General features: G+C 40.1%; 1 protein-coding gene across 5 annotated transcripts in view; it reads right to left on the reverse strand.

Moving 5' to 3' along the window:
• Positions 1-672: 672 nt before the first annotated feature.
• Positions 673-15,779, reverse strand: part of LOC138014914 (copper-transporting ATPase 1-like) — a 34,559-nt gene continuing 19,452 nt past the window's right edge. For 4 of the 5 annotated variants that reach the window (XM_068861797.1, XM_068861798.1, XM_068861796.1 and 1 more), the window contains exons 9-18: positions 14,843-15,076; positions 13,156-13,290; positions 11,166-11,354; positions 10,900-11,082; positions 9,610-9,823; positions 8,635-8,817; positions 7,878-8,020; positions 5,460-5,663; positions 4,440-4,660; positions 673-2,182 (exon numbers count right to left, since the gene is read on the reverse strand). In XM_068861797.1, the coding sequence (XP_068717898.1) occupies positions 1,972-2,182; positions 4,440-4,660; positions 5,460-5,663; positions 7,878-8,020; positions 8,635-8,817; positions 9,610-9,823; positions 10,900-11,082; positions 11,166-11,354; positions 13,156-13,290; positions 14,843-15,076 (1,917 nt within the window). In that variant the 3' untranslated portion in view covers positions 673-1,971. The remainder of the gene's footprint in view (positions 2,183-4,439; positions 4,661-5,459; positions 5,664-7,877; positions 8,021-8,634; positions 8,818-9,609; positions 9,824-10,899; positions 11,083-11,165; positions 11,355-13,155; positions 13,291-14,842; positions 15,077-15,779) is intronic. The other variant, XM_068861799.1, reaches the window with a different exon arrangement.

Consider the following 15,779-nt stretch of genomic DNA (forward strand, 5'->3'; position numbering starts at 1 on the left):
GATCAAGACACCGCACTTTCGCTGCTTAGAATATAGATAGGGTCACGCGAGCTAATTTTACCAGAACGCCCAGCTAAAATTTCGCTGCTTAGAATATCGCTGTTGAAAAATTATTAGGCCTAACCGCCTAAGCTAGATTAATAATTTAAGCTTATGCTTTGATTTAATTTAAAATGTTTAGCTTTGTCGTAGAGTTTGGAAACCGACATTTTGCAGTGTTTAATGTTGTTTGTTGCCGAGCCGATGATACAACATTATCAAATATCGTTTAAAATATTGTCCCTGAACAGCTAGCGGTGCGGTGGTCAAGTGGTTAGGTGGCGGGTTAATAATGAACATTCCCAGGTTCGAGTCCTACGTCCATACACTTGGGCTGTCTTTTAAAATACATGACCATTTCCCATAATCCATATCAAGCTTCCCAGTCTTCTAAATTAACGATAATAGTAAATTCAGAGCAAATTAAGAATTAACGACAATTGTAAATTCAAGATGGAGAATGGGTTGTATTATACCACTAGTTTCCAGACCCTTTACGAGTTCAGCAGCTCGCGTTTACCAAAGGCATTGAAAGTTGTTCAATGGTAGCTTTTGTAAATACGGGCTATCCTACCCTCCATGAGATTATCAATGGCTCGCCATTATTAACACATAAAATTTTCACTCAGAAAATACAAAAGAAACGTTTTAATTAAGTAGTGATTGTATATGTCTGAATGTCTAAATTAGTGGTTTACACAGACGTCTTGTTCCATTTCTTCCTTTAAATACCTCATACTACTACAAAAACAATGATTGGATATCAAAAATGAAAGTGAGCGTTAAAGGCACCCGTTCATCCTACGGGCATTGCGTGCCGAAGGAACAATTTTCATATATGAAAATCCCGTCAAAGCTGAAATGCATCCAATCAGGTCGCTACGATATGCAATGCGAATTTCCATAACAAAAACACACGGTTGAAAAGCCTGTCGGTTGAAGATGGGCCTTCATTAAGTAATTAATTTACGACATTCGCGTCAGTGTTGTATGACATCCCCAAACTCTCGGCTTTGCCTGAAGTTTCAAAACGTCATACAACACATTACCTTTCATCTGCCATTCATTTTTTGTATCTATCACGAAAATCAGCCCCCCACCCTCCCACAGATTTAAAACAAGTTTTCTATCTTCGGTTCCGCTGCGTTGCCATTCAAAGTGTTCAGTTTTGCTCCAAGTACTTCGAATCCAACTGCTTTCGAAAACCAATGGGCAATGAATTGTTCAGCCTGGGTTCGAGGTTTTGATGACTACATGCTACATGACCAGAAAGGATGCATCTCTTATTGTGTTTAGGATTAGGTTTCCGTTGCATTTTTTTCGCCTATTGTTTTCTGAACCAATCACGACAGCCGCTGTAACAACTGCGCCCTAACCAGACAAATTATGTGCCTTGAAATACTCACTTCTTCCAACGTTAACTTGGAAATGTTTTCCTCTGATTTTAAGTACCAGATGTTAATTTCAACAGATGATCAAAATGTCCCGCCTCCTGACATATTACCCTTATTAAGATACATTAAATCTTTACGACCCAAAACCCACACTACTTGATACTTTCTCGTGTCGCTTGAGCTTTTTGGCCCCGGCACTCGTTAATATTCTAAACGCTCGATTAAAATGGGGCATATATATATATATATATGTACATTCTTGGTAAATTCAAAACACATCTTACGTAAAATCTCTTTCAATTTTTAATCCACGTCTTCGTATTTAACGTGGACCAAAGTCGACCAAAAAGTTATTGCACATTACGTCACGACCGCCCTAAATAAGGAAACAGCGGCCATGTTTTGGTATTTTTTCAACAACAAAAATCATGAAGTTGAACCACACGAGTAAATCGACTCCAAAACAAAATATATTGGCTTTACTTTAACTTGCATAAATTTCCCATGATGTCGTAGTAGAAAAAAAATATCAATACATTTAAACTTCGTCAATAACCGAGCGCATTTCGGTGAGTACTACTGGATTGGATGATGACCGAGAGCGCATCTTGTAATCCCTGTTGAAGAAGCCCCGCTTCGATTGGTAGTCAGGTGGGTCGGTGGAAGGACCCGAGTCTAGCATTGTGTAACCAGAGGAGAAAGGATTCTTTGATCCCATGCCACCGTCGTCTGCCTCTAGTTTCTTGTACCTGAAAAAAAACAGACAAGGATAGAAAACAAGTCGTTAAGTGATACCTTGATGCTTGACGAGCTGGCCAAATGGCAAACTGGCATGACTTTGTGGTCATGGAAGTCGTGGCTTCACATCCTGCTTATACTCTGGACTTTTCAAGGCTCTTTTAAAATTTATTGTTACACAAGAGTTCAGTCAACAAAAACCGATTACGGGCGGTCAACGACCGCCTCTCACCGCCTTACTACCGTCTGTGTAGCCTGAGAGCTCACTCTCGTTCCGTTCGCGCCGTGATCACGGCCGCCTATTGTTGGCTTGCATTAGGGAGTTTACGAAACGAGGACGACGGCGGCTACGAGGAATTCATTTAAAAATACAAGTTCGCGTTATTCGTATCACTACGCACTACTGCGTTATTCATATCACCTTGAATTTGGTCATTTCACGTCGTCATTTAGGAGATGACGGCAATGAAATGTACCAAAATGTAAAACGCACGTGCAGAGCGTGCAGAGCCATTGTTTTTGCTCACTAAACCTATTGTTTTGTAGCGTCGTCGTTTCGTAAGCTCCCTATTCACGTGGTAAGACGGCTATATTGCGGCAAAAACAATTTTCAAAAATGTAGCTCAAGTTTTGCATAAAAATAGAGTCAAATTCCCACAAGACTTTTTCGCTTTTGTTCTGTTCGACCAACATGGCCGCCGTGACGTCAGGTGCAATCTACTATCAGCTCTTTTTGTTCGTTCCGCAATTCTTGGTTTTTATTCACGTGATGAGACGCCGGGCCATGTTGGTGTACAAAACAATAGAAAATGGATCCACAAGTTTTGCATAAAAATAGAGTCAAATTCCCAAAAGACTTTTTCGCTTTTGTTATTTCGACCAACATGGCCGCCGTGACGTCAGATGCAATCTACTATCAGCTATTTTCGTTCGTTCCGCAATTCTTGGTTTTCATTCACGTGATGAGACGGTCATGTTGGTGTACAAAACAATAAAAAATGGCCCCACAAGTTTTGCATCAAACTAGAGTCAAATTCCCAAAAGACTTTTTCGCTTTTGTTCTGTTCGACCAACATGGCCGCCGTGACGTCAAGTGCAATCTACTATCAGCTCTTTTTGTTCGTTCCGCAATTCTTGGTTTTTATTCACGTGATGAGACGCAGGGCCATGTTGGTGTACAAAACAATAGAAAATGGCCCCACAACTTTTGCATAATAATAGAGTCAAATTCCCAGAAGACATTTTACTGCATTGTTCTGTAGACCAACATGGCCGCCGTGACGTCACGTGCAAATCATCAATTCGACTTTCGCCAGTTGCTTGTGGGAAAAGTCATCGAAACATCCGCCGACTTGCATACATACAGTATAAGAGGTTTGCAACCTACGTATTTCTCGATTCAAACATCACAGTGGACGAACAGAAGAAGATAATGAGAGATCTATTATCTATTATTTATTTATATATTATCTATGGTCCACCAACATAGCGGTGATGACGTAACGCGGTGAAAACCACCTATGGTGGATAACGTGTTATAATGCGTAAAACGTACAAGCAATCTTCAAAAAAAAAAAATCGAAAACGAAAGAACAGGCGAGGAAGTCTCAATAAGTCACGAAGGCTTATACGTAAAGCTCCCTCTTTCAAGAGAACAAATTTTAACCGTGAACTATCCATTAGGGGAAGAGGAAGAAAAGGATGAAGTCAAGGCTCATACGACTTTAAAACACATATGTAGAACTTTGACTGGCTCTTCCCGCAAAACGTAATTTTTTATCTTTCTTTTGGATTTGCGACAGAATGTTGCATTTGTGACAATGGTCGTCTGTTGATGCAATAGAATGTGTATTATACAAAACTCATTCATGAAAATCACAAACACTAGAATGAATGTCAAATGGCAAACGTTTGCACATTACTGCTATTGAAGTTGATTATTGCGCAAATGAAGCAGATTCTAAGCAAATAATTGTCCAAACATGCATATGCTTGACTGTTAATACTATTGAATGTTACTGCTTATGCTAAAATCGTTCGTGAATGTATTTTAGCGTAAATGAATGATGTTTGGTGTACATTAAAATAGGTTCGCACTAGTGGTCTAACTATTGGCACACATATGAAATTACATTATCTGCTACTGAACAGCAAAAGGAAACAAGCAAAGAAAAATTACATTAAAAAATTCAATCTCGTCCTAGGGTCTCTATTCTTCCCGTTCCCTAGCGAAAAGAGACCCTGGGCACGATGCTGTCAAGAACTTACAGTTTAAGCATGAGAGAGGATCCTACAACAGACACAGAGGAAGCCGCCATTGCAATACTCGCCATCCATGGCTTCATCACCACGCCCAGGGGCTCAAATGCACCCGCAGCCAGCGGTATGCCGATCATGTTGTAGATGAGGGCAAAGCAAAAGTTGATGTAAATTCTCCGTACAGTTACCCGGGACAAATCAATGGCAGCAGCGACGTCCATGAGATCGCTCTGAAAAAAGGAGCGTTCATCTTTATAAGGGGGCACCGAAGTCCACAAATTATTCCTACATTGACATTTTTACAACAATAATCACAGTAGCCAAGAGCAGAGGTTCTTCTTGTAACCAGGCAGACTGCAAATCATATGTTGATGACAACCACGCAGCGCGCAATCTGTACAATTCAAATACTCTTCAATCCAAAAAGAGCGCCAATCACCTTCAGAAAAGAAAGATTTAACGAATTCCAGTATCTTAAAGCTATCGGCAAAAAAAATGCACCCCTACACGGTAAGCAATCAGATGCTCACATGGGTCGACCAAAAGAATTGGCGTTTGCTGTTGTAGCTTCCCGTCAGTTTTCTTCTATTTTTGCTTGGTTTTGTATATTGTATATTACCAGAAACCCATAAGGGTTGAAACGTGTAACGGCCCCTTGTGTTCTGGGAAACAAGCTTCTGAATATTCAATTTGCTGAGTACCATATTTGGAACAACAAGAGCGAGGGGTTTCCAAATATGGTACTTAGCACTGAAACATTCAACCAATCAGTTCGCACTGAATATTCGGAAGCTGTGAACGCGCGTTACACGTTTCAACCCTTATGGGTTTCTGATATTACATATAAATCCCTGGCAACGACGGACAACAACGTCCGACTTGGAAGGGAGTGTCGGGATTGGCAGGATTGGCGGGCGCTCGGTTCGCTTCGAGCGCTCGGTTGGCTTCGGTCTCCAGTTATACGTCCCACTCCCCGGTTACGAAGCCTAGTCTCAGGCCATGATGAGTCAAGGTGTTGTTCTGACTTACCTTTATTAACACCACATCGGCCGCCTCTACAGCAACATCTGTGCCCGTGCCAATTGCGATTCCCACGTGTGCCTGAGCAAGAGCGGGCGAGTCGTTCACGCCATCTCCTACCATAGCGACAATGTAACCTTTCTCTTGTAGCGAACGAACTTTTTCTACTTTGTGTGAAGGCAGAACCTTAGCAAACACTTGCTTTATGCCGACCTGTAGGGTGAGCGTGCAAAGGACCCAGATGAGTAATGGCGCTGTTACACTGTGCAATTTTTCGTGCAACTTGTCTCGCAATGGCGTTGCGAGACAAGTGGCACGAATCATTGCTCAATTTAACATACCTTACAACGGCCAAAAATCGTTGCGAGACCAGTTGCAGAAAGTGGAATTGAGTTCTACTTCTGCAAGGGTTGCAGCGAGTTTTTTAAGCATTTGCTCAGTGCAACATCTGTCCTGCAACATGTGCCGCAACGGTTTGCGGCACTAGCCAATGAAAATGCTCCTTTGACCGCATGTAATCATCGAAACGAGACAAGTTGCATGAAACGTTGCTCAGTGTAACACCCGTAAAACCCGTAAAAAAAGAACGTTTGTAGAAATAGCATTTCGAGACAAGTTGCACGAAAAATCGCAGTCACAGCGCCTTTAGGGCCTACTGACGTGTTTTTTGGGGGTGCGTTACTAAGACAGTAATTTGAGAGAATTTGGCATTATTTTGGTCAGTTTCCAACTTTTACAAACGAATGACCCTAAATATTACGTAATCATGCCACGCCCATGGCCACATGACTAATAAAAGAAAATTCTAAATTTGTCTACGTGCTACATAATCTTGGTAATTAATCAGTGGTTTGATGATTTGCATTCGTTTTTGCATCCAGCCAAGCATGGTTTTCTTTTTATTTTGAAAAATGTTCTTTTTCAACAGATAACATTTTTAAATGATTTGAAAAAATCAAATGCTGTATTTGGAGGTGAAACGTGCCATACAAAAAAAAATTAATTCAATTTAAGGTGGCTGAACACAGTTTTTGATACCAGTGTTTCATTTACCTTTTTCTCTAAAACCCTTGATCCTTTGGTCGCCAAAAATGGTAGCAAACAAGTTAATAACACGAACTTCAGGTTTTTTGATGGTTAAGCTGACGTATATGCCGTTGCCATGGCAACATGAATAAATATAAACAAGCCTTCAAAATCGGTTTTTGTTTATTTGCAGAAAATCTGGTCGTTGCTCACAAGTTAACACTATTTTAATAAAAATTTGACAGAGAGATCTTTAATCATCCCTTCTTGAAGGTTCACTGGAATATCTAGAATTTCCTCTGCTAAAATTCAAATTTTTTTTAAAACTCCAGTTACTCATTTCCTTAAGTACTTTAAGGCCAAATTTCGTTAAATTCTAGACAGTGGTTCTCGAGAAATAGGCGTATTTCCGCATTCAATCGCAATTTTTTAACTTACTACGCAAGCGCTGCATTTAGCTGGGTTCTTTCGATAACAAAGAAAAATCTGCGAATTGCGGAGTTCTTTGCATCGTTGCCTTTTTAAATATACATTTCTCATAAAAGACTAAAACCATCAAAACACTTTGTATAATTATGAGGAAAATGGTACAGATAGCGGAAGCATTGAGCAAATAAAATGATTGATGTATTGAAGCCACGTTTATCTTTTTGCAATCCTTGCGTGCGCGCTGCATTGCGTTAGCAAGAGCGCGCTCGAAAACTGTGTTCGGCCATCTTAACATGGCTTCAATACAGCAGTCATTTTATTTGTTCAATCATGAAGGCTAGTTTTGCTAACTTTACTGTGGCAACCCAAAAACTTAAATTTCACCGTAAAATAGTGAAATACGTTTCTTTTGATGGAAAATTTCACTTTGTCGACTGAAGATATTCAAGTTTTTTTAGATGCACTTTATGTGACTTTGAAATAAAAATTAGCGATATGAGAGCGAGCGACATTTCGCTTCTCTGGAATCATTTTTACAGTGCAGAAAATTTTTCCTAGAACAGTCATTGTGAAAGACGAATGGGAATGTCATACACATTAAAATATGACAAGACCGAACTAAACTATAACGAAGCATGCAGTAAATTCCTGTGGTCTTCGGAGCAAACGCAGAAGATCACCAATGTGATAGCGCGAGTTTCAATGAGTGTAGTAAAACCAAAACCAACGTAATTATTTTGGCCAATCAAAATGGACGGTGACAATCAAAACTCGTAGTAATTACACGAAGCCGACACAAAGCGCGGGAAAATGTGCATGCGCGAGCCACGTTTGGTTTTGGTTTGACTTCTGATTGGTTGAAAAAATGGCGCTAGAACTTTGAACCAATCACCGAGTGAAGTAATGCAAAACCAAAGCAATGTGCTAATTGCTTTCGACACTCAATTGAAAACCGCTCAAAGTACAACTCACCTGTTTAGCGATAGCAAAAGCAGTTCTCTCGTTGTCTCCAGTCAGCAAAATAACCCTGATTCCCATTCTCTTAAGAGTGGTCACTGTGGCCTGAGCCTCTAGTTTTACAGTGTCTGCCACGGCCATCATCCCTACTAAACAACCTGCATAAGAGGAAAAGGAGTGCTTAATTAATCCTGGGATTGAGACTTTAATCTGAGTGTCTAATACCAGACAATTTTGCTCGTCAATGGGCCGCGCCGCTTCAGGATCGGTTAACCACATCTAGGTCCACTCGAAAAAATCGCATAAACTTAGTTAAATATCGTAGCTCCCACGAGTCTATTAATACATGTAGCATCTGAACTGGTAATCAGAAGATCGTAGATGTTCGACTCCTGCGAAGGAGCACTCGGATTTTTTCCGAGCATCCCCGAGTCACTATCGATTTTCCATTCATTTACCGGGGTTAACATCTCACCATCTCCTCCACTATAAATCGGATATGGTTTGATGCTACGCATTTTTGAACTATTAATGAATGCAACTAAAAAGTTACGAAAAAACGCATTCAATGCACTGTGGTCTTGTCAAAAGTGAGGTCAATCACATTATCCCTTCAAGCCTAGATTTGATTCATTCTTTTTTGCAACTGCTAAAGTTGCGTCCCTAACTGTGACAAACTTTCGATAAGAAGATCGTTTCGTATCATCTACAAAGCCAATACAGGACTTTAACATATTCTCTCTCACACTTGCATGTAAAATTTTCGGCTCACCATTTACGCCCACCAGTACAGCGGTATGCCCCTTTTCCTCATGCTCCTGCATGGCTTCTTCCATCTCATCAGTGACCCCCAAGCCGTTTCTCTGCATCCACTCTCTGTTTCCAATAATAACATGGTACGTTAACGGTTCTGCTATCACTTGAGCCTCATTCGTTTCCTTCGGTGGACTTTCTCCTGCAACGCAAAGTGCAACGGTTCACTCATTTTTTGTCTATCGGTTTGTTGTTGTTGTTGTTGTTGTTGTTGTTGTTGATGATGATGATGAGTCTCCGGCCTATTTTTCTGAGCAGAAGTTCTTTACGGATTGGAGACAGTTGATCAAATTAAGTCAAATCACATAAAATTAAAGTATATCAAATCAAATTTCGGTTTTTTGATGAGAGGCGGAATGCCCGAAAAACCCTCGCGGAGCAGAGTCGAAACCCACATGTGACGTTGAGTCCGAGAATCGAGCCTGGGACACACTGATGGAAAGCAAATCATTGTACAAAATTACTACACTTCGCTATTTTGAGGACTTAAACGCCAACTTTGCCAGCACCAGCGATCAACCTCTGTTGACAGCTTCACCGAAAAAACCGATCCACCCCACTCTTTCTTTCTGCTCCTTGCGGATATGAGAGCAAGTATGGCAATCTGTGCTCAGATCGAAAATGATGGATGGTGATTTATCCATGCGATAAAGTTATGCGGCCTTTGAAACAATTGGGGCCTGGACAGTTGCAACACAAGTCACTATTCAGACAACTTGGAATGAAGGGAAGAGAAGGGATTCAGTACAAAAATGCGAAGTAAAGTTTGACGTCCTGCTTACGCTTGCTATTCCTGGTGCTGTACGAAAGAATCGCAGCCTCGAAGGACGAAAAAGAGTCAGAAATCGAGTGTTTCCAATAGGTGATTAGCTAAAAAAAAAACAAGCGATCACGGGGTGGGGTGGGTGGGGCGTCATTGTCGACCTGAACTTACCTCTATCACCACCACTAATAACTGCTGATGGTTCAATGTCCGCGCTGTCATCAATCACCACGCTGCCAACCTTGACTGACAGGTTTTTCTTGTTTTTATCCACTACGTGTTTAGGTTCAATGATCTCCCCGATACCGCTGACCTTGCAGGACAATCCGTAGCCAGGCTCGGCCTGAAATTCTGTACACTGCCCAAGGACTTCTGTCTCGAGCTCCTAAAAAATTATTCTTCCACTATTACGCCATTTTACCATATTCGGTCAAGAGCACGCGCAAAAGATGAGACGGTAATACACTGTGGTGTCCCGGTTTGATCGGTTTAGAACAGAGCAAATACGGACCGAAGGGGAGCTTTTCAATAAAAGAAATTGTTTTCAACACGATACAAAGCCAGTGAATAGGCCTTTTTCGATATATTAAAATTCAGCTTGATTGTGAGGCAGTGAGGACAAAGACAAAGGAAAGTGGATGATATGTAGGTATTTATCACATTCATTCCAACGTGTTTCAATTTTTTTTGTCCTCACTGCCTCACTATCAAGCTAAATATTTGATATTTCGAAAATGGACTATAGATGGTTTTCAATCATGTGATGAGGCGGCCATGTTGGTGCATAAAACAACAGCAAATTATGGTTCACGTTTTGCATTATAATAGAGTCAAATTCCCAGACGCCTTTTTTCTCTATTATACTGTGCACCAACATGGCTGCTGTGACGTCAGGTGAAAACCATTTATAGCTTGTCATCGCTTGTCACTCGTCATTTTCGTTTGGGCAATCAAATGTAGAGTATTTGGCTGGCTTTTTGTGCTGCTTTACAGCGTTCGCAAGCGCCCTGAAGGACAGATGATGCATTTTTTTTTTTAAACACTCGTACCAAATAAAATTGAAGCAATATAACACCTTTTCGTAGTGGAATAATAAATCTCTTATTTGCTGGTTTAACATATAATACTCGCGGACATTTTACTCATTGCTCGTATTTTTCCTCGCCCCTGCTGGGTTCGGAAAAATACTACGCAACTCGCAAAATATCCGCGCGTATTATATGTTAAGCCATCGAACAAGATGTACATAATATACTCAACAGCACTACTCCAATGCTGTGTTTCTATAGCAACTTCCGTATTGCACTCTATTACCACTACTGCACTGTGTATGCATTCGTCACTAGCCAATTAGAAACGCGATACAGTAATGAGAGCTATCATACCGTATAAGAGCTCATAATCGAGATTTAAAGAGCCAATAAGAATGAGGTTAAGAATTCTGTAAATTTCAATACCCACCTGCTTGGCATAATTAGTAATGGCTAAGCCGATAGGATGTTCGCTGTGATTCTCGGCAGTGCCTGTCAACGCAAGGAGCATTTCTATGCCGCACTGAGAAGGTTTAACGAACAGGCAGGTCTTCACTACTATTGGAGAGCCATGTGTCAGAGTTCCAGTCTTGTCGAAAACCACAGCATTGACCTGAAAATATAACAAAAATGAACAAATATTCAGCCTTATGCCATGCTCCCAAGAGAAGCTAGAGAGGGAATATTAATGGCTACCTTGCGTGCTGTCTCCAGGGGTTCGCCACCCTTGATCAGTATGCCATTTTGAGCACCAATACCAGTTCCCACCATGACAGCTGTAGGTGTGGCTAATCCAAGGGCACAGGGGCAGGCAATGGCGAGCACAGTAATACCAATCTGAAAGGCAAAAGCGAATACAAACTCCACCCTGTTGTCCTGTTCGGGCTGAAAAGAAACAAAGAGAACATGAAAATTGGATAAGTGTAGTGGGCACCAAAAAAGGGAGAAATAGAAAGATGATATGAGAAAGGAGATCAACGTTTTAGATTTGGTATGTAACGATTCACACACCTTTCCATTTGACTATGATTTGGAATTGAATGGAACACATTTTAATCGAATGACGAAACTAAATTCGAGATTTCCATTACCAAGCTTGGCTATTCGTTCATTCAATCAAAAAATAAAGCGAGACCAATCATGACTCGTTTCAGCAAGTTTCCGTTTTTTTGTTGAATTTTCTATACGCTGTACTTGATTCATAAGGCGATTGCTTGTGACTGTTATGATTAACCTGGAACCGTATTTTCTTTGGTTTCAGTTAAACAGTTTCAAGATGAACACTAACTTACGTTATTCGATACAAGTGTTGATCAATCGTAAAAAATCCCCCGTTTAAATAGCATATTACACCTATTTTGTGTGAGCTTCACTGGCTGCCGATTCAATACCGTATTAATTTCAAGATTCTGCTTTTGATGTATAAATCACTAAATGGGACATCGCCTAGCTATTTAGCTCAGAAACTACATTATCGTTCTCATACTCATACTCAGGTCTGTTGGTAATAAACTTTTAATGCAGCCTAGATCGTATACCAAGACCTACGGAGACAGAGCATTCGCTGTTCATGCACCAAGAGAATGGAACTTGATACCCTATGAAATTCGAAAGTCTAACACCATTTCGAGTTTTAAAAGATCACTTAAGACGTACTTGTTTACTAAATTTAGTAATAACAGATCATTGCTTCTATAGATTTGCATAGATTGCTTTAGTTTTAATTTTTTCTTTTTTAATCATTGAAAATATAATAGGATATGGTTGTAAATTTGTAAATATTAATTAATTAATTATGTTGTTTATATGATTGTAAAGGGCCTTGAACATAGGATAAGAGCGCTATAGAAAGAGTTATTATTATTATTACCATTTTTCCTCATCCCTTTAATTTTTGATTATCTATTTAAACCGTCACAGAAGCCCATGACTAGCAACGTACAACCTTCGTTGTATTTGAGAAACGGCGTTTTTACAGACCGAGTTATTTTGAGATTGATTTTCCCGCGAAACCAGACCTTCCCAGCTAATCAGTCTTGCATGAGAAATTGTTACCCATGGGATTGTGAATGGTACCTCGCACGGGCCTTATCTTATTAAAGAACTCGTCTAATTAACAAATTGATGTCAGTTTTTTCATGCGTCTGTCCTATTATTGATCATGAATTTCGTCATAACGCTGTCAAAGTTGCTGTGGATCCACGAGGCGATAGCCGAGTGGAGCCGCAGACTACTCCTCTCACAATGTTATGACGAAATTCATTGTCAATAACAGGACAGACGCATGAAAACCTGACATCAATTCGTTTTTTACAATAACAAAAAGGCAGAGGGGTCAAAATTAAGTCAAAAAGAACGAGAGACAAAGATGCGAGAAACTTCAATTGCCTCGCTTTCTTATTGGCTAACGCTCGAAAAATTGCCACATAAACCCGGTTAAATGCCACAGCTCTCTCGAGTCTATTAATAGCATCTGAACTAGTAATCGGAAGATCGTAGGTGTTCCGGCGACTCGCCCAATGGAGATTCGGATTTTTTTCGAGCATCCCGAGTCACCATCGATTTTTCTTTCATTTACCAAGGTTAACATCTCACCATCTCCTCCACTATAAATCAGATACGGTTTGATGCTACGCTGGTTTAAAACTTCAAAAAAAGCAGCTTAAAAGGTACGAATTTAACTTACATCGTATTTTTTCTTGAGCAAAGTAATGTCGACAAATCCTATTACGAGCCAAATTATCCAAGTCACAATCGAGATCAAGACTACAGTGGGGACGAAGTATCCAGACAGTTTATCAGCAAACTTCTGCACAGGTGCCTGAAGGACAATTCATTCAAACAACACATTAAAAACCTTGAGATCAACCAAAAAAGGACAATTAGTTTTTATTCATAGAGCGGTTTTCAAATGAGTGTCGTAAAACCAAAACCAAAGTAATTACTTTGGCCAATCAAAAAGGACGGAGACAATCCAGTAAACCAATCAAAACTCAAAAGTAATTACACGTAGCCGACACAAAAGGCGTGAAAATGTTCACTAGAGATCCACGATTGGTTTTGGTTTCACTTCTGATTGGTTGAAAAAGTGGCGCGAGAACTTTGAACCAATCACTGAGTGAAGTAGATGCAAAACCAAAGTAATTCGCTAATTACTTTCGACACTCAATTGAAAACCGCTCTATGTAAAGTACAACTAATTACCATCAGAAAAACTTCGCACTTAGACTCGCTTTAAAGAGGAGGCAAACACGAACTCGGAAATGGTCTATTATTGCACCGGCATCGCAGAGTTCATGGGCCCGTTCGAATCCCGTTGGAGCCATCTGAATCTTTCAGCTGTCTATAACAGACAGTTTATTGCTAAAATTGTCCAGATAAGCAAAAGGACCACTTCTCCCTTTTGTAGAAATTGATTTATTGGCAAAACAATGGCTTTGAAATTCATTTCCCTTTCTCATCAAAGATCCACAACGTGACATAACTCAATTTCTCTCTTTAGAAACATGAGCACACAACGGCGAATCTTTGTTTCCTCTACTAATTTAACATTCAAATCTTGTAGAGTTAGGCAAGTTTGTAAGGGGTAAGCAAATTCGAATATTGGAGAAAAGGTTTTGAACACGTTTAACGCCACCGTCGTAGCTCTTAAGGTGCCAAATATGAAGCAATCTTTGCTGACGTCATTGTTTACAAGGAAGGGTTATGTTTTTACAAACGTTGGCCGTGTATCACTTATATTTCAACAGATTTAACTGATTAGAGTGTAATGTAAAGTGCTGGTCAGAGTTTTTCTCTGTCCTTGTGCGGGCCCATTTCCATTAGCAGGGCTAACGCTCACATGGTTCATATGGTGTACAACACTAGCACTTCACATTACACTCTAATCAGTTAAGTCATTGTTTACAGTTTGTTCATTAACATACGAGTTTGCTCTCAGAAAAGGCATCATACCATTTACAAATTGACTTCAAAAGGTAAAAGAACTTGTTAAACACGATAAAACCTCCAATTTTAAGCCTTTTAGCTTTGATAACGAGCCAGTTATTAGCCATCAAAAACTGATTAATTCCTGGGTGGCAAAGGCGCTAATGATTCCATAAATTCTTTGTAAAATTTCGAATTTTCAAAGCATCATCGTTGAGAGATTACCCGGAATATCGCGTTCAAATTTTCAGTGATAGCTCATTATGCGATTCACTTTCAATATTCCGTACTTTCTTTTCTTGGCTGACCGTTTAGCAAACGATATAACCTTGCGTTAAAGAGGCAAAAAAATGTACACAAAGATTCCTCTATTATGACTAAATTATGAAGACAAAAAAGTAAAGATGACCCCTTTGATCAAAAACCAGCTTACTTTTAGTTCTTACCTTTGAAGTTTGTGCCTCTTCAACTAATTTGACGATTTGTGCCAAAGTCGTGTCCTGGCCCACGTGAGTAGCCTGGACCAATAAGGAGCCGTTCTGGTTGATAGTTCCACCAATCACAGGGTCGTCTGGTTTCTTGAGTACAGGCATGGATTCACCTGTGATTAGAGATTCATCTGTCGTCGATGTTCCTTGAAGGACTTTACAATCAACCGGGATTTTAGCTCCTGGGGCAACCTGACAAAAAAACATAAGGAATGATGGCGAATAAATGAAAGTCGTCTCTGTAAATGACACATCATTGCAGTTAAGGAGGCGACTTGACCACAAGTGGACAAGCATGGAAAAATTCTACGACTGCACACAGATAGTGTAAGAGTTCGACAAGAACTATATGGTTTTGCTCTGGAAACGGAACAATATTAAACGGATGCAAAAAGTCTATGAATCTAAAGACCGAGGGACCAAAAGTTCAAAGGTGAAATGAAGTGCACATTTGTTCTCAATTTGATGTTTTTTAACCGCATTTTTGTCATCTTTGTGGAAAAACAGTCCTCGAATTGACGCCTCTACGCCTATTCGCCCTTATTGTCTTACTGGTAATTCTGCAAAAGAGCGTCTTGTTTTTGGCGGAAATTTCTGCTCGATAAAATAGTAACAGAAAATCAAAGAGTTGCCCTAATCGAGGTTTTCTTTTGTACTCTAGTAATTTTTTCGAAGAAAACACGGACAAAGTAGTTTCAGAGACACCTGGAAAAAAGTCAAGGCTTGATAGGGACTCGAATCAGTGATTTACCGGTTGCGCCAACACTTCTTTACTGCTAGCTATTAACTACCTGTAAAGCCATTTGCGAGCTCGCACATTCCGAAATTGCCTTTTATCCCTTAACAACAGGTAGAAGCAAGACGAATAAAAATATGAGATGTCACATGAGAAAAC

Source organism: Montipora capricornis, chromosome 9, assembly GCF_036669925.1.
Source record: "Montipora capricornis isolate CH-2021 chromosome 9, ASM3666992v2, whole genome shotgun sequence".
Classification (NCBI taxonomy): Eukaryota; Metazoa; Cnidaria; class Anthozoa; order Scleractinia; family Acroporidae; genus Montipora; species Montipora capricornis.